The sequence below is a fragment of the Siphateles boraxobius genome, unplaced genomic scaffold, assembly GCF_051911475.1.
Source record: "Siphateles boraxobius isolate OS27281-9 unplaced genomic scaffold, OSU_SipBor_1 50, whole genome shotgun sequence".
NCBI lineage: Eukaryota > Metazoa > Chordata > Actinopteri > Cypriniformes > Leuciscidae > Siphateles > Siphateles boraxobius.
In genome coordinates, this window is record NW_027509142.1 from 428,006 (window position 1) to 447,807 (window position 19,802).

The following is a 19,802-nucleotide window of genomic DNA, read 5'->3' on the forward strand; positions in this document are numbered from 1 at the left end:
TGAGCTGGCTGCCCCGTCGTACCTCAGCAGATGTGGCGATGGGACGTGGCATCTCCGTTTCCTCCTTCAGGGAAAGAGGGTTACCATATGTAACCAAGACCAGTTACATCGAGACCGACGAATAGGAATCCAGACCAAAGGGCCACAGCTGCTGACCCCATCCAGCGCCCTGTGCACGCCTCTTGCCTGGAAGGTCGATAGGAGAGGGCTTACACAAAGTATATCTGTCACTGTTGTTCCATGATAATCCATACAGTGAGATTCTTGGATAACACTGACACTGCCCTTTCTGTTAGGAAGGAAATGCTGTGGAACCCACATCCTTCCCCGAGGGAGTGATGTGGAGATATGCATATGGACTAACCCGAAGGTTGGTAACCCTATCGAACATCTTCGGGGGTCCTCTCGGCGAGAGGAACACCACACGCTGAACAGGTTCCACTTCAAGCTGTACGCACGTCTCATAGACGGTGCCCGTGCTTCAGTGAAGGTGTTAAGTATCTCTGGGGGTAAGTCACCTAGAACCTCTGCGTCCCATCCAGGGACCACACATGGAGTTCCCAGAGGTTCGGACGCGGGTGCCAAAGGGTTCCCATCTCTGAGTCAGAAGGTCAGAAGATGGCGGGCGAGTTGCGACATGCGAAGGGAGCACAGACCACCTTGATGGTTGAAACAAAAAGCTGAAATGCAATCACACTGCTGCTCGACTGACCGACTGAAGAGGAACCATTGCCAGCTCTGCGGAATCCCAGATTCAGCATTATGATTTCTGGCAAATAACAGCTATTAATTATAAATAATATTTTTATATTCATTAAATTAAGGTTTGGTGTATTGCATTACTTGCAGGGTTGTGCAAAATTAATATTATGTTAGTTAGGTAGCAAACAAGAATTGTCAGGGAATTGTAAGACTGGAAATACTGGAAGAACTGGAAGAGAGGGCAACTCTCTGAGAAAACAAAGGAAATTAAAGCTTTACCGTTAGTTCTACCAGGAAAACTCAATCATCACGTCACCAAATACCTTCTCATTATCCAATCGTGCTCTAAATCCTAGTATAAAAGATTTCCTTCAACTTCAGGCAGGAAATGCAGATTCCGTACCCTCGGAATGCGAGTTACGGACGGGGCCTATGCCAAAGAACTCTAGTGCCTTTCAGACACTCAGCATTATGTATTTCTTGAGTCAGGTACATCTTTTACTCTTTATCTCTGAGCATTTGATGTTATTAAGTAAGTAAGTAAGTAAAAGTTTATTTATATAGCACCTTTCACAGGTATAAGGCCACAAAGTGCTTCACAACAAAAACATTTATATCATAAAATACACACAATAAAAGCATAGACAGTACATGATCATATCAACCCACAAGCAGCTAATTAAAAGCCTGAACAAATAAATGAGTCTTTAGTCTGCATTTGAAGGCATCAACAGAGTCAAGAGAGCGCATAGACGGTGTGAGGTCATTCCACAACCTAGAGGCAACAGCCTGAAAAGATCGGTCACCTCTAGTACGATAGCGAGTGCATGGAACCGTCAACAGGTTCTGATACACAGACCTCAGAGCACGCACAGGGGTATAACGCTGAATCAGGTCACTAATATAGGGGGGTGCCTGACCATGCAAAGCTCTGAAAACTAAAACCAAATTTTTTTAATTTATCCTATAAGACACTGGTAGCCAGTGCAGTTCTTTTAGGACAGGGGATATGTGAGATCTCCTATTAGTACATGTTAGAATTCTGGCTGCAGAGTTTTGTACTAATTGAGTAATAAACTCACATGGTCTCCTGCCGGTCCATACAGAAAGAGCCGGCACAAACACGGAAGTAAACATTTGCGGCGAAAGTCTCTGACCACAACTCCAGCACTGTAAAGGATCCAGGAAACCCGTTGAAATCCGAACAGAAGAGAAGACTCTTAACACATCAAGAAGAGGAATCCGGCGCAGGCACCGAATACGGTCCCGGCGGCCGAAGACAACAGAGCCACCTCGCGCTGCGGCACGCCTTCGCCTGACCTGGACACCGGGCCGCAAGCATCATTTTCTGAATCTCCTACGGACCCTACCCGGAGCCCGGTATAATAACAAGTAGTCAGGTGAGTCAGGATCGATAGCAAACGGAGGAGGAAACGCTTGTTTGAACCTGTCGTAATTATCAAACAGGTCCTCCATCGACTCTCTGATGTTAAGCAAAGAGTCCCGATCAAAAATCCATACAGCCAGGACGCATCCATCTGTTATGCGGGCTGAAATGATCACGTACACTGAGAAAATGACCATTAATAATTTACACAGCACGAGACGAGCCGCGGCTCTGCCAGTTACAAGCGCCATCTTGACTCCAACAGGAAAAAAAGGAGAGATGATTATTGTATTTATTGTATTATTGTATTGATTATCTTTGAACTGATTACGAAATTGGCATGATACAATTACCTGACATAATAAATTGTTATGTTTGATTTTATTCTGAATTACTCTGAAATCATTTTCTCAGTAGATTAAATGAAGTCTTATGTTTCTGCAAATCTGCGTTCAGGGTTGAGTAGAAACTAGATCCCAGAGTAGATGGAGCGTGAGGCACATCTGATGGGATTCTAGATTCCTGACTAGATTTCTGAAGTTGTTATGCAGTCGCAAATAGGGGGCTAGATAAAAATAATATTAAGATAACAGCAAGCGTTAAAGCAGCATTATCTTAATGTATTAGTCATAACCTCTGTTTATTGTATGGGCTGTAACTTGTTATATTGGCGACTCTAGGGGGCTACATCGGTACTTTTTAACAATAGCAAGCGTGTTGCGGCATTATTAAACTGCTTTAGCCATAACCTCTGGTTATCGATCAGACTGGCGAGTTTGTGATCGTGAGATCCGCATAAAAGAACGGCCGGCGCGAGACTCTCTAAGCGACATAGATTCCTAATGAACAGGTAAAATATAAAGTAAAGGGTTCAATAGAATAATCAAATGCATTGCTAAACTATTATATAAATGATCAATAACCAATTGACAATCTAACCTAGATTTGTGATAAAATAATGTCAGATAAAAGTTGAATGGGAATTAAATTACTTTGCCACGCGGAAAATACAGTAACACGCAGTAAACCTTCACCTGCTTATCAGACACTGCCATTGGATACAATGCATTTAATGTACAGTAAGAATTACTCATGAACAAGTTAACATACAAACAACATATGAAGTATTTCCAAAAATTTTGGATTATTAATAATCAGTGTTATTTATATTATTTGCTATACTTCACACTTTTCATTTCGTGGATTCCAAGAAGAACATTTCATGTCCCATGATGTTCTAAATAACAAGATTTTATATAATCAATAGATTTAGATTTTGATGTCACTATTTAGACTTTTTGTGTGACAAGATTAAAATATATTTTGATGTCTGTTAATTGCTTTGACATTATTGAACCAGGTGTCCTCCTATCCAGTAGAGGGCACCATTTTCAGGTCTCTGGATTACAAACAAATGGACAGAGTCGCCCAAACTTCACGAGAAAGTCATTTTCTGCTATCACCAGTGCTTCCTCGTCAATATAGACTGCCGCCCTTCTGGCAGTGAGGTAGTACTGCACTTTTCTGAGTCTCCAGCCTAACACATACATCATGAGTCCACACACTGCCGCAGTAGAACGGCCCACTCCTGCATTACAGTGAACATATACTGTGTGACCGTTCTTCAGCAGTCCATAGAGCAGGAACACCGCCTGGGGCAGCATCCGTGTGCGACCTGCAGAGGGCAAAATTACAATAAACATATACAGCAATACAAGCTCTTTAGATATTTGCATTAGTAATCAAGTTTACAGTTCAGTATCCTCTGTGTGCTAAGTACATGTTACATCTGGCTCACTTGTGTCTGTTATTAAAGGGTATATTGGCTAAGCACACACACTAACCTTCTGTGCTCATGTCTGGGGTGGGGATCCAGATATAAGAAAGGCCACAGTCTTTGTACAGGTGCGTCATTGTCTCTGGGGTCATGGGTTTACTGAGGTCACGCCGGCAGCCGTGTGAATTGTTTATGACATCCCATTCTGTCTGAAAGTTCATCACTGCTGTAACACCCAGTTCTTGTTTCAGCTTTAGGGTGATATGTTCGACCCGTCGAGGGCAGCTGCCCAACCAGACACGCGGAAGCACCCTGAAGAGAAGAGAAGAAATTATCTGTGTGAATGAGTGTGTGTGTGTGTGTGTGTGTGTGTGTGTGTGTGTGTGTGTGTGTGTGTGTGTGTGTGTGTGTGTGTGTGTGTGTGTGTGTGCGTGCGTGCGTGCGTGCGTGCGTGCGTGCGTGCGTGCGTGCGTGCGTGCGTGCGTGTGTGTGTGTGTGTGTGTGTGTGTGTACAAACTATGCAAATAGTTGTGTGTGTAACCAGTAATGGCCCATCAGAGAAGGAAAGGGAAATCAAAAATGTATTCAAAATATAACAACATTAGAGACTGTTGTTTCAATAAATTTACTTATAAATATGCAAAAGTAAAAAAAAAAGTATTTTTAAAAATATTTTCCTTGCATAGTAGACCAGAGATCAGCTGTATCCATTAGCATAATGAGCAGCCAAAGACACGATAATTAAACCTGCCCCAATCTTTTATTGGTTTGATCAATACTGTACAAACATCAACTTCCCTGGACAATTCCCACAGCTGTAACATACAATCACCACATTGCTCAGTAGATATATTATGAGATCCCAGAGCAACGAGTGCAGAAAGAAATGGCAGGGTAATAGGAAATATATATATATACATATACTTATACTGTATAAAAAAGTGTTCCTTTAACGATTGCACTGACAATGTTACTACTCAGTGATACATTTTTAGTGGGGTTTTTTGCCATTGAAACATAATGTAACTCCAGCCCTACGTATTCAATTTTTAGACTGCAAATTCATCCTGTCATATCATATCAATACAGCGGAGACTCCTTCTGACGTGGGGGTTGACTTGGGCAAACCAACAATTACGCAGAACACTGTAACAACTCCAAAGAAACACTCTACAAAACACTCAGAACAACAGAAGAGAAAAAGAGAGGAGTGCAGATCATTTTCTTTTTACATTTTAAGCCTCTCTACCTCCATCGTTTCTCATCCAACGATGAGACAGTCATGTCAGCAGGGTCTCCCCTCTGTGTATACGAGAGCTCAGGACTCAAATAATGGAAATGGTAATGAGTTTAGTGGTTTGAGGAGAAAGACTGACAGCCAGGGGAATGAAGGTCAGAAACATCAGGTGACAGGTGTATTTTTACCTCAGAAACCCACATGCCTCTTTGAGGGGAAAACATAAATGAAATGATTGAAGGGAAAGTGAGCTGCAGGTTAATGGTGTGAAGCATTGAGTATGATCTAACCTCTGGCCAAAACCTTCTCCAGGGCAGGACGCTTGGGTTGATGTCTAATACAATTACATTCATATATTTTCCCTGAGACTTAAGTGTCCAAATGCTTTTTGGTGCAACTGTACACAGAGGTGTGTGCAATGTACTCCTTCTCTGAAAACAATGTGTTTGTGTGTGTGCGTGTTTTTAAGCACTGCATTAGAAGTGGGCATGTAGGACATTTTAAATGAGCAGTGGTGACAAGTACAAGTTGTGTTTAATTAGTGGTCAAAGACCTAACAATGTGTACTTGATTCTGGAGACAAAGGGTCCTTGTATTTTTCCTTGGGACTTTGTTCATTCAGCCACCCGAGTATTTTACACTCTTCATATGGTGTGAATTACACTTTGTAATTGATACATAGAAACATTGTTTTACCAAGTTGCATGGTAGTTTATTTCTTATAGAGTCAATGATATCCACTGTAGGAACATTGACTCATATTGTAAATGTAGACAAAACCTAAAATAAGAAAAAAAAAAAAACTTTCTAGTTCTCGCAGTAAATTTTTGTGTTGAATTCTTTGTGGGTCTTACTATCTTCTGAGACTAACAGGTTTAAATAAATCAAAGGTTCTTTAATAAAAACAAAACTCAGGTAATCCAAATACAATAATGCAAGGTAACAGCATATTTCACATGAACACACAAACAATAACAGAAACCAATTGAATGAAAAGGAGGAACTTAAATACACAAGGTGTGAACTCAAATGATGAACAGGTGATGACTCTTTAATCAGAAACCATAGTAACAAATGAAGAGAGGGAAACTGGAACAAAGGAGTTCGGTAACTCAGAGAAACAAATAGAAGCTCCATGAAAATGAAACTAAAACAGGCAGTTTGTGATGTCTATATAAAACCATACTTGCAGATAATATTAATGAAATAAAGAGATATAAGTTTCATGACTATGTTCGGTTATTAACTACATGCAGTTATAGGGTCCTGTTATGGGTTGCCTTAGGGTTAGTTGCTCGTAATTATGCATAATTAAATTTTTTAAGTAGCTGTAACTACTTTAAAGTACTAACACTTTAACGTATTAAAGGTGCAGTGTGTGATTTTCAGCGACATCTAGCGGTTCGGCTGCGAGTTGCACTAAGGGTTCAGCCCACTGCTCACCCCTCCCTTTCGAAGAAGCTACGGTGGCTAAAACGGGACAAACATATCGTCGTCTGAGACAGCAGAGAATAGCCAGAGTAAGCCAAGAGTGTGTAACATTGTCACTGTTTCTGTACCACAGTCCATTATAAACCACATCATGGATAAAGTTTACAAAGCCATAGTCAGGTGAGGATCAAGGGTGTTAATATATAATATAATAATAGTAATCAGCTGATTATCTCACAAACGTAACCAGCACATTTCCCCCACATAGCAAACCCATAATACAGCGAGGGAGAAGAACCACATGAAACTATGCAACTATATATTTTTTCTAACAGGGTAGTAAAAGTTTAGCTGGCTAAATATGAACTGTTACTGTGACTGAGCTGGTTAAAGCATAAAGCCTTGTTTATACTGGACGCGTCCGCATGAGCCCAAAGGTGCGCGCGGCAAAAATGGTATGATTGTAACAGCGTGCGCGCCTCCGCATCCCCTAGACACCATTTACTACACACAATAGGCTTTTTTTTCTCTGATTTTGAAAACTCTTCGCGATCGACTTAAAATGCTTCCAAGATCGACTTGTCGACCGTGATCGACGGGTTGGTGATTCCTGTAACGTTACTGTTTTACGGTCAATGACAAGAGTACTAATCAGCTGTCTCACGAACGTAACCAGCACATTTATCCCCACATAGCAAAGCCATAACACAGCGAGGGAGAAGAACTAAGTTACATGAAACAATCCAACTACATATTTTACACCACTGATAAGGGAAAAGTCACTACTCACGGTGTTTATGGCTAGCTTCTAGCTTTCTGCGGCTTCTCTTTCAAGGTAATGACGAAACGCGCTCTGTAGCGCTGTTTGTTCGATGTCGGCTACGGTAGAAACATGGCGTCACAATATGTCGACCTTCATAGAAGGGGGTGCCCGCGGTTATGTAGATATAAATGTCTCATTCTAAGGTAATAAAAACATTACGGTTTATTAAGTAAGTTCTTTATACACCACTGAAAATATAGTTATGGATGTCATATTGCATTTCTGTTAATAGATACTCAAAATTTTTACACATTGCACCTTTAAGTGTTGCCCTATGTTTTTAACACTTTTTAGTATACTTTTAAAAAGTGCACTTTGATGTGTTTATTTTGATGTGTTGACTAACATACTAAAACTCATGTCAAGTCTTTATTATAATTTAAACTGAAGTAAAGTGTGACTGAAGACAAACAAACTAAAAGTCCATGAAGATGACACTGACTGAAGATGAACATGACAACCTCGCGGCGTGGAGAGGAGAAGGAGGAGGGCATGGAAATGGTGTAGGGATGGCGATGGTCACAAGAATGGTGACAGATGGACGTGACGAGACCCCAGCGGCGATGGTGTATCGATGGAGAATCGAGGGAGGGAGGAGCCAAGGTGGTGTAGAGGCGGATGTCTATTGGGGGACGAATGACTGAGGCGGAGGCGATGGATTCCAGGGCTAAGACAGATCGCTGGTGGCCTGAGCGATGAAACAATGGGCCGCAGAGAAGATCGTCTGAGGAGGAGCCAATGCGATGCCAATGTGATGGAAGACTGAAGCGTAGGCGAAGGAAAGCCGTAGGGGTGGAGGAACTGCGCATAGCAAAAGATCCGCAAGTCCACAGAGGAGGTGGTGTGACGAATGACCAAGGGGGAGCCTGTGGGGCGAGAGAACCTCGCAGAGTCGAGGGAGTCTAGTGGAGCCAAAGGTGGGAGGAGCCAAGGTGGAGCCGAGAGCCCTGAGACAGAGTGAGGTGATCAGAGGCCGGAGGCGGAGCCACAAGATCCATTCAATCAGGTGCTGATGGTGGTTGCTTGTCCTGCGGCACGACGTCACAGCATGGCATTGCAAGAGATGGCAAAGGGCTGCAAACTTCTATCAGAGGTGGGGCTGGAGGACTGGCTGAGAAGGACGGTGATGGAGGCAAATGGAGACTTGACAGGGTTAAAGGTCTCTCTGTGTTGTTTAGAAACAGCGATGACAGTTCAGAGGAAACAGGAAGAGAGTTCATACAGTCTATGGTGGTGTCTAGGAACAGCGATGAAGAACGAAAAACAGGGTGGGATAGGGTGGGAGATGATACCTCCATACTTAAGTCCATCAGCCAGTCCTCAGTCTCCATTTCCACCAGTATACCCGCGGGCTCACACCCCTAGTCAGACTCACTGGGGGGCTCCTCTTCCGGGCGAGGGTCAGCGCTGTCCACTTGTCCTCGGGCTCTGGCTGACGCGTCGTGGCAGGTGGTAGCTCTCCGTCTGTGGGGGGCTCACACGATTCCTCCGTGGTCGTAGATGGTGAAATGGGCTCTGGGTCTGGCTGTGTTCTGAACCGGGGGTAGACACTCACCGGACAACTGATGAATCCAGCTATGACTAGATGGCAAATACAAGACTAAGACAACCTTCGCCACTCTTCAAACACATAAAACATTAGCCTTTACACACAACCTGTTTTAAATAAAGAAAACACTGTACTTATTCAAAGAATCAGTTTTTTATTTACTCTTGCACTGCAAACAAGCAAAGACAGTCTCCAAAATGCTTGCAGGACATTCACGATTGAGGCGGGATTGAGATGTATGAGGTACTGCCGACAGTTTGAGGATCCACTCGAGTTACAAGGTTTAGTCACAAGCTCTTAGTATAAAGTTAAATTCAAGCTCTGGTATAAAGTATTGGCAAATAATAATAATAACAATAATAATAATAACATTTTTATTAACTGGTATTTTTGTAATCAAACTGTTTTCGGAAAGATAATTATACAGAAACGTTAAAATACTGATTCTGTTCAGAGTGAACCGATTGAATTTTTCTTTCATCCGTTTTTAAGCCTATCTATAAATGCACCATTACTTCTATATTTAGCTGATTAAAGTCTCTCTGTGTTTTCCACTATTTTGTCCAGTTGTACTTTCTTTACTGGAGATGACGGTGCATTCTGTCATAGGAAAACATAGAATCTCTGCCCTCTTAAAGATACACCAGCGTCTTTGATACAGTAAATCTGTCATTACTCTAATGGATTCCCCAACCCCAGACTCAATGACCCAGTCTTACTTTTATACGCCTCCACTTTCAACTTTTTTTGCCTGTAGAACAAGGTCAGAGGTCAAAAGAAACAAGCACTTAGAGCTCACTGCCAAAGGAGTCCAGAGATTCAGAGTCATTGAGCTAATTATAGAGTGCTGTTTAAACCACACACACAATTAAAAAGAGAGACATGCAAAAAAACAAAAAAACACCCTAATCAAATGCTTCTGGGTAATTAGATGTTACTATCTGTGGATTTGAGACTTGGCACATACTTCAAGTTAAGTTGAATTTATAGAGTAAATTTATCTTTAATCTGGTGTTAAAGATACACTTTACTTCTGTTAAACATCTTTTTGTGTTCCACAACTCTTCCCTTTAAAAATAAAGTTCACATTTACCGTTGTTCTGAGAAATTTCATGTAATATTTTTTTTGCGTATAGACAACGTTGTCAAAACAATCCCCGTTCACAAGGATCTCCTATAGACTAGAAAATCTGCTTTATGCTTCCATGCCAGCAGTTGGCGATGTCACTTTGTAAAGAAACACTGAGCCTTTAGACCGAACATGAAATACGCATGCATCGTTTTCACAAACTCGTGTTTTTGAAGTTTACATGGAGACAATAACGGAATAATTTTCACGCATTTTCAGACCCCGGAAAAGCTGTTGTCGTGCAAATTAATGGCCAACATGCATAAAAAGTTTTACCTTTTTAGATGAAAACGGTATTGTGTAAACTGCCCCTTAATTACACAATGCAAAAGCGAGAAAATTAGGAACCTTTGCTTTGCTGTGTTTGGAATGGATTACTATCATACAACCCATACTATTTCTGCAGTAAGTATCCAGTATAAATAATGTGCATAGTATGCTACTTTTCTGTAAGCATAGAACAACTGGTTGACCTACTGTATTTGCCCAAACCTCCTTAATACACCATAAGTACACTGAAATTGGTATTGAAGCAGTGTTCACAATGACATACTACCATACAACCCTATATACAATAATATTTGCAGTATGCAATGTGTATATTGTGAATAGTATCTGAATTTTATGTATGCATGGAATTCAGATTACCTACTACATTTGCTGAAATCTGTTGTGTGCATCTGCGAACACTGGGCGAGATATTGTTTCCCACAATGCAACGTGCTCCACATGATTCTTCATCTTCAAGCGATGATTGAGGAGTGTGGTGTGAGTGAACTGGAGCCGGGGAATAATTATAAATGTAACATTCATATTACATGTGTTATTCCTTTAAAGTAAATTAAAAATGTATTGTGACGTACAAACTATAGCTGTTTCCCAAAGCACTTGTTAGCATGTATAGCCCAATTTATACTTCAATCGCAACATATGCTTTTTTCGATGCTCAACAAAGCATCATTTTTATTAACATGTTCAATTGATTCTTCAAAAAACACATTATTTTTCTTTCTCTCTTGCCGCCATAGAGTTGCAAGTGTACTATTTAGTTATGGATCTAATATATTGCAAAAACAGTTGCAAGGAGTGAAATTTTAAATGACAGTGACAGGTTTGAGAAGCTGCAAGTGCCTAATTGAGGTTGTACTGCGAATGTGAATGAAAGAATAAGTGCAACTATGTACTGCAAGTTTGTGTCTTTCATTGTATTTTTGTGAATGGGATTTTACACAGTTGTAACTAGTTGTAACTACTACTTGTCTGCAACTTCAAATTCAGAATACAGGTTTGGGACTATTGCTTGCGAGTGCAAATCTCAACATTCAACTTTAGATTTTTATTTTACAGGTTTTCATATTGGAACTGCGAGTGTAAATTAGCATACAAGTATGAATATTTATTGTACAAGTTCTCACATTTACATCTAGGTGCTCTCGAGTTTTGCTACTCTTTTAACTTTATCACTTAACCTCATGTTGTTTCAAACCTGTCTGTGTTTAACACAAGAGAAGATATTTTAAATAATGTTGGTTATCAAAGAGTTGACGGCACCCATTGGCTTTCATAGTAGTAAACAAAACAAAAAAACTATGGAAGTCAACAACTACTGTCAACTGCCTGGTTACTGACATAAAACATCATCAACAGAAGAAAGAAACACATACAGGTTTGGAAAAACTTGAGGGGGTGAGTAAGTGATGACAAAACTTTCATTTTTGGGTGAACTATCCCTTTAAAACACATGATGGATGGGAAATGCATTCACACATACTGAGAGAAATGAATGGCCTGCTGTCCTGCTATGCTGAAGTAGAAGTTGGTGGTGTGTTTCATCTCATCTGTGTGGCCTGTCTCCTCGATCCAGTGACCAATCGGGTGGCAGTATACCCCGTCCACCATGTTACTGTCGTCATACACACACTGCCGGTCATGATGTGGCCCATTGCCTAGCGATAGACACAAGACAAACACAACACTTCTCAAATACATTTTCACACTAATGGGTCACACACAGTAGGATAATGAGATGAGGAAAAATAAAACATTGTAAAAGTTTTTAGATGTCTTAAGTTCTCACATTTCAACAACATGTTTGAATTAATGACTTTAAAATATCATGTTATGTAACATCGGAATAAACAACACATTTGTTTCATGCTTCATATGAAGTTTCGCTGGCTCTCGAAAAAGTTCAAATTCACATTATTGTCCCTTTTGTGCTTTTTATGTAAGCCTTTCATTTCTGAGGGGGAAGGTCAATAGCCAATTAAATTACCAAGTGTTGTTCAGACTCTGGAGGTCACCTGTTCCTGAACCTCTGAGAGTTCACATTTAAAAGATAAAGGTCCCTTTCATTAATTCAGACACTTCCTGTAATGGCTGCGATTCTGCATAATTTTGATGGTCAAGTCATTAGCTTGATTCATAATAAATTAAACATTCAAATGACTCCTTGCGTTGATAAAACAGTAGCGGAGAGCTGCCTCAGTCCTACATGTAATGCACTTGTAATGAGGGAGAGCATATGGGTTTCTGAACTCGAGTTTTGCTTTTATTTGTCGGACATTTATCATCCCACCCCGCTGCTGTCGCCCCTTCATCTGCTGAGCTGATGAGAGTCTCAGAGCTGCAGCCCACACAGCAAACAAGCTCTTCACGCTGACTCATAGAGCATGAACAAAACCTATGCAATACTGTAATTATGCTCATGGTTACAGTCTCAGTTTAAGCCACAACATATATTACACACTGTAAGCATATACAGTATGCAGATGGTGGTGTTTAAATGGGTTTGGCGGGCTTGAGTTTGGAGGTCTCAAAGCAATATTGGCATACAAAGCCAAAATGCAGTCAGTATGCCAACACTAAAATGGCTTTTTATTGAATTTTTGATGTATTTGACATTCAGATCTAAAACCTCATTTATAAAATAGATTTTTCCGACTCTATATTCTGATAGAAAGGATTAGCATTAAGTTGCTAATGTATTTATGTTAATGTGCATGTTTCTATGATTCTTGGTAACCATAAGGAGCCTACAGTTAGGATAATCCACTATATGTACATTGCGAAAGTGTCCTCCACTAATATTGGCACCCATGGTAAATATGAGCAAAGGCGGCTGTGAAAATAAATCTGCATTGTTTATCCTTTTGATCTTTCATTCCAAAAATTCACAAAAATCTAACCTTTCATTGAAGTAAAACAATTGAAAATTGGGGTGTTACGGGATTTACAGTTAAAGACACAAGGACCAGATATGATTAATTAAGACCCGGAGTCAGAAGTGCAGTCAATTTAAGACAAGATTCAGACTTATGATGAATTAAAGAAATGTTTTACTAAAGATAGTGTGCAATTTCATCAGGCAAAAGTCAGCTTCAAGACTCACAAGGAGTTCGTAGGCCGCCTAACTTGCGAAGTTACAGAGATCACAGGAATTATCCCCTTCACCAAAGTCTAAGCTACGTCCTTGCTTCAGGTTGAATTATTCCGATTGGCTAAGAAATTGATAACCATAGTAGTTTTCCACACATATACAGATAGACTGAAGGATATCTCCATCGATTAGGCGTGACACTCAGACCCTGAATTTAGGCACGTCGTGACCTTCCAGGTTGCAGATCTGGGTTGCAGGGCGCCAGCATGTCGAAGAAAACAAGTCAGTCAATCTCCAATAATGCCACGTGTTCCTTAACCTGTAACCAAGAAGACTAACACACACACCGACACACAGCTTCTTCAAGGTTGGATTTGGTCGGGCTCTAACGATAAACAGGAGAGTCTTCTCAAAACATCAAGATAACATCTTCTTTCTCTCAATGAGAGGACACTTTAATGTAGAACAGTAAAGTAAATGCTAAGAACTGTCCCCCCCCCCCCCCCCCCCTTTTGATAATTGACATTAAATGCACTATACAAACTTAAATGGGTGTAGCCTAATTCAAGAATGCATTGGAATACAGACCTAAGTTTGGTCTTGTTTTAAAGAAAACAATCACCAGATTATTACTGAAGTGAAAGCACTTTTTCAATAAATTAAAGTATGAAAAAGTTATGGAAGTTATAATTTACAGTAAATCAAATATACTTTATTAATATTTTTTTAATATAAAATAAATATTTTACAAAATATTTTTTACTATAAAATGAAAGCTATATATCTAACCAAGTTGTGCTCCAAATTTCAAGTTGATATCACAAAAATTGAAGTTCCCATGAGATTTTGTTTAGGCGTAGTACCAAAAATAGCCACCGGGTGACATTGCATTCCATTGAATTTAATTGTATGCATTCTGCTGTAACAAATTCATAAATTTCTATCCAAATATCACTTCTGTCACTAAATATGGAACCTTGAGACTCAGACCTTCCTGACAATATGTGTTTTGTCAGTATTAGAAAAGTTTTTGATAATAATTTAGGAAAGATGTTGCCCAAAAGGGGCCTAATAAAAAAATACCGTTTCTATGGTAACGCAACATCCAATTTCAAAACGGTTTTCACAGGATGAATTCTGAGTTCGTAAGCTTTCAAATGATACCTAATTTATGATAACTACTAAAATATGTGATATAATAATAATAAAAAAATGATTTATATATATATAATATATATTATGCTTTTTAGAGGACTTCTTACTTTACTTTTTAAAATATAATTTTAACTTTTTTTATTGACAAATACTAGATTATGTTTTATTATGAACTTTTAGCATTAAAAACCAAAGTTTCAATTATTAAAAGTGTGTGTGTCGACTTTTTGTGACAAAGGTCCGAAACTCCTGTAATGACGTAGATTTTTTGAGGCGCACTCTTGTCATAAATTCATATATTACTGTTCAAACATAATTTGTAAGAAGAAAACAGCACTAAAATATCTATTTAGGAGTCCTAGACCTTTCCAACGATATATAGTTTGTCATAATTAGATTAGGATTTAATAGTAATATAGCAAAGTAAAGTTAGATATCCCGTATACGGGATCGTGACAGTTAAACTATTGGTTCCAATGACCCTTATGACCTATAGTCATCATGCTGAGCTAGAAAAACAGATATTTGTTTTAATACATGTTAAAACGAGTCCATATTTAATTACTGGAAGCCAGGCTAAATGAGCAAGCAATGTTGCAGTATTCCTAGCATGGGCTAGACCTGCAGTCACCTCTCAGATATCAAATACAGACATTAGAGAATACATGAAAAGAACATTTCAGTAATCACACTGGTAACTTCTATAACAAAGTAAAATCTCGTAAGCCTAGAGAAGTCATTCAACTCGTGATATTTAGAAGGAAAAATATTGATTAATACCTTGATTATAATCCCTTGTTAGATATACGTTGAAGCAGCAGTGGATCCAGAATCCACCACTTTAGAAGGAAACTCACATTGAAATGTTTTTTTCTCTAGTTCACGTTGGCCACAATTATTGGCACCCAATTCTTGCAACGCCCTTTTGCGAAGATAACAGCTCTTAGTTTTCTCTTGTAATGCCTGATGAGTTTGGAGAACACCTGACAAGAGATCAGAGACTGTTCCTCCATACAGAATCTCTCCAGATCCTGCAGATTCACAAGTTCATGTTGGTGCTTTTTCTCTTCAGTTCAGCCCACTCATCTTCTATAGGGTTCAGGTCTCCTCTTCAGTCTTCTAGGGTTCAGGCCAGGGACTGGGACGGTCATGGCAGAAGCTTCATTTTGTGCTCAGTGACACTTTTTTGTGTTGATTTTGATGTTTGTTTTGGATCCTTGTCCTGATTGAAGATGCAAACACGGCCCATTATAAGATTTCTAGCAGATGCTGTTTATCTGTTGCTATTTGCAAGAATCCGTGATAATATAATGATAAACTTTATTTTATATAGCGCCTTTAAAAGTTGCATCTCAACGCGCTTTACAAAGACATACAGAAAAGATACATTGAGATAAAAGGAAGAAAAAAAACATAAATAAATAATAAATAGAATCATACAATCAAAATCAATGTAAAAGACATGAAAAAAAAGATATATGCTAGCCGGAAAAAAATACCATGTATCTGAACAAAATGCCCAGGACCTCCAACAAAAAAATAGGCCCACAACATTAAAGATCCACCCGTATATTTAATCGTAGGCATGGGTTACTTTTTATCCCTGTTTGCACCAAACCCATCTGGTGGATTTCCTGCCAGAAACAACTGAATATACTGGAGTTTGTTTATGGATGAGCGAGGAAGATTTTTCTGGAAATCCTCCCTGACAACATGAGGTGATGTAGGGGTGGTTTGATCTTGTTTAGGCTTTCTGACCCACAAGACTCAAATAATCTCTGCAATTCTCCATCTGTGATCCTTGAAGAGTCTTTGGTCACTCAAACTCTCGTCCTCGCCGTGCATTAAGACAATATAGACACACGTCCTCTTCCTGGCAGATTCGTAACATCGTTAGTTGATTGGAACTTCGTAGTTATTGCCCTGATGGTGGAAATGAGGATTTTCAATTCTTTAGCTATTTTCTTACAGCCACTTTCTATTTTGTGATGGTCAACAATCCTTTGCTGCACATCAGAACTATATTCTTTGGTTTTACTCATTGTGACGGATGATTAAGGGAATTTGGTAGTTGTGCTTCCTCATATTTATACTCCTGCGAACCAGGAAGTCATGGCTGGACAATTTCATGCTCCAGGTCACCCTGGTGTGCTAAAAAAAACATAAATATGAATGGGAATATACTTCAGAGATATTTTACACATACGAATATCTGGGGGTGCCAATAATTGTGGCCAACATGCATTGGCCAACAAAAACATTTATTTCATAATGTGAATTTCCCGCTTTCAATTGTTTTACTTCAATGAAAGGTTTGATTTTTGCACATTTTTTAATGAAAGATCAAAAGGATAAACAATGCAGATTTATTTTCCCAGCCGCCTTTGCTCATATTTTCCAAGGGTGCCAATATTAATGGAGGACAGTGTATTAACTAACAAGAAACTCTGATTAACAAATTATTAAGTAAAAGTGCTCAGTTGAATGAGGTAGTTCACTATTAGCTAATATATAACTACTATTTTTTTCATATCTCCCAGAGGACTATATAGAGAACTACTTTATACAGGTTCATTATTTTTAAGAGTAATGCACAATGTATAATTAATACTAAAATTAAGATAATTTAAGTTAATAGAATATTTATATTGTGTTATTCATTTGTTCCTGTGTAGTTATTCATTAATGACGAAACAGTATTCTAAAGTGTTACCGTGTGTTTTATATTGTTGCTATGATGCATGAGAGTGAGTAATTAATTTTAAATGACATATTCAATTAAAATGTAACATAATTTACAAAAAACTGCATCAGGCTACTTTCATTCCATCCCCAAAACAGCAGCCAGTTCTTTTCTGTTTTAAAAGTAGTTCACTCTCTATCATTCAACATTTCCTCTTAAAGCTTCACATCTAGGTCAAATACAGAAAAAAAAAGGTGCAGAATTAGAACTTACCGAAAGTGAACAGGCCAATATGTCCTATAAACCAAGACTGTCCCTATCTGGACGCTGCCAATTGATACACCCCACTGATCAGAGAACTTTAGTCTCAACTGGAGGACTATCAATTCATGCTTGCTTACCTGAGGCAAACTCAGAGCCAATTCACCTGCTATGGTGTGCAATCTGCAAGCATCATTTCAATCAGCAAAACACATCTCGACACAATCAAAATCTCGGCTGTTTTCATACGAGACAATGTGAACTGATAAGATAGCAGCAAACAATGGCTCAATCAAAACCTCAGTCAACAGATGGCGTGAGCACTGGAGCAGATCGTCGATTTGTCACGCATAGCCGTATTCGTTCAAATGAGAAACATGACAGGATGAGAAAACTGCCACTTGAGTCATGTAAGGACGACAGCTTGGGCTCTCTGACAAAGCAGGTCATGTTCAGGTTTCAGCGTTCCTTCATTTTTCATCACTTTGAAATATTTGCTGCTTTGCTCCCAAAGCAAAGTTCAAAGTTTGGTCTGATGACAGTGAAATACATTTCAACAAGCTTCATACTGTGCAAAAAAAAAAAAAAAAAAAAGGTGCAAAAAGTGAATACATAAATACTGGACATTTCTATAGGGTATTATCAGGTACTTTCTCAATCATTTCAACCCAGTGCAAAAACAATCTTACAATATTATTGGGAGATTTATAGATACTGTATTTATAGATACTTGATACAGATACTGTAGATCTCATTACATTTCGAGATCAGAATTTCAGCTTACTTTTTGGCCAAATAAATATCAGAATCTGCACCGAATTGCGCATTTTTACTCAGTGTGGGCCTCTGAATAAAATGAAGTGCTTTTTCCTCAAGTATGAGCTCCATATTCTCACTATCATACTATCTGAGTACACACATACATACCTGATATATGATACAAAACATAAAACAAAAATGCATTTTTCTTTAATATTCTGTTTAAAGGTCCCAATAAATTATTATTATTTCTTTTTTTTTATAGATTCTGACTATTATTTCACACGTCAGACTTTACATGGTTCATTTCTGAAAGCTTTAGGTCAATGGAAGTTGTATTTTCTTAAAAGCTATTCCCTGGTTTCACATTCAAGGATTAACTAGTCCCTCCCAGACTAAAATGCATGTTTGAGCTGTTTTAACTGAACGCATCTTACACTGATATATTAAATATGACAGTGCCATTATTTTGTCTCAATATGTAGCCTACACCAGTATGTTTTTTTAAGGGCACCTTTATAAAAGCTACTTAAATGCCCTAATTGAACTAAGGCTTAATTCTGGCTTAATCTAAGCCATGTCTGTGCAGGCTTTTATTTGATTAATTGATTAAATAAAAGTATGGATTTTAATACAGTTAGAGACTGTAAACTGTAGCCATCATCACAGGTTAAACTGAAAGGATTTATAAATTCGTGACTGTCTGTCAGTGCATGTCAGACTGTGGAACAGCAGCACCATCCAGTGAGTCAAAAACTTCATTACACTGTGGATGTTAAAGCGCTTATTTGTTCTTTATCGAGATATTTCCTCTAAAGCTGATGTCCATTTGAAAGTGTGTTAGTCGTCCTCACGACTTGACCATTATCCTCACATACCTTCCCAAATGTAGTTCCCATCGACACGCTTTATAAACTTAAACCACAGCTTGTCTGTGTTGGGTTCGGACAGATGCACGTCTCCGGTCCACAGACACGGTTCACAGGCGGACGGAACCGGGCGGCTCGGGTTCATCTGTACGGCACGGGCCGGGTCCCAGTGTCCCATCTCCGGCCGAGAGCCCAACACTAACACCTCGACATCTGAACACTCTGGTGTCAAAATTACACCAAACCTAAACACAACCATGTCCTGTAAATACACACAGTATTCGGGAGCTCTATAACTGGGACTGATCTTTATACCTTCGGTCACTGACATTAAATGGCTGCGCTAAAAATATACGCAGCATTCTTGACATTTAAAGGGATACAGTGGCTGAGAGGGGACAACTCTCTCTCTCTCTCTCTCTCTCTCTCTCTCTCTCTCTCTCTCTCTCTCTCTCTCTCTCTCTCTCTCTCTCTCTCTCTCTGTGTGTGTGTGTGTATCTTGGTAAACCTACATTATGGGGACACAATGTCCGCACAGAGATGGCAATATCTGAAATCCTTTTCCTCGTGGGAGCATTTTTTGGTCCCCATGAGGAAAACAGCTTATAAATCAAACTAAGTGATGCGTTTTGAAAATGTAAAAATGCTGAAAGTTTTTTTG

General features: G+C 39.2%; 1 protein-coding gene across 1 annotated transcript; it reads right to left on the bottom strand.

Moving 5' to 3' along the window:
- Positions 1-1,294: 1,294 nt before the first annotated feature.
- On the bottom strand, positions 1,295-19,493 carry epm2a (EPM2A glucan phosphatase, laforin). The gene is made up of 4 exons (XM_077204634.1): positions 19,151-19,493; positions 11,807-11,981; positions 3,934-4,178; positions 1,295-3,764 (listed from the first exon to the last, which is right to left on the bottom strand). Exons 1-4 carry the CDS (start codon positions 19,470-19,472, stop codon positions 3,481-3,483), a joined length of 1,026 nt encoding a protein of 341 aa, XP_077060749.1. The 5' UTR covers positions 19,473-19,493; the 3' UTR covers positions 1,295-3,480.
- Positions 19,494-19,802: the final 309 nt, after the last annotated feature.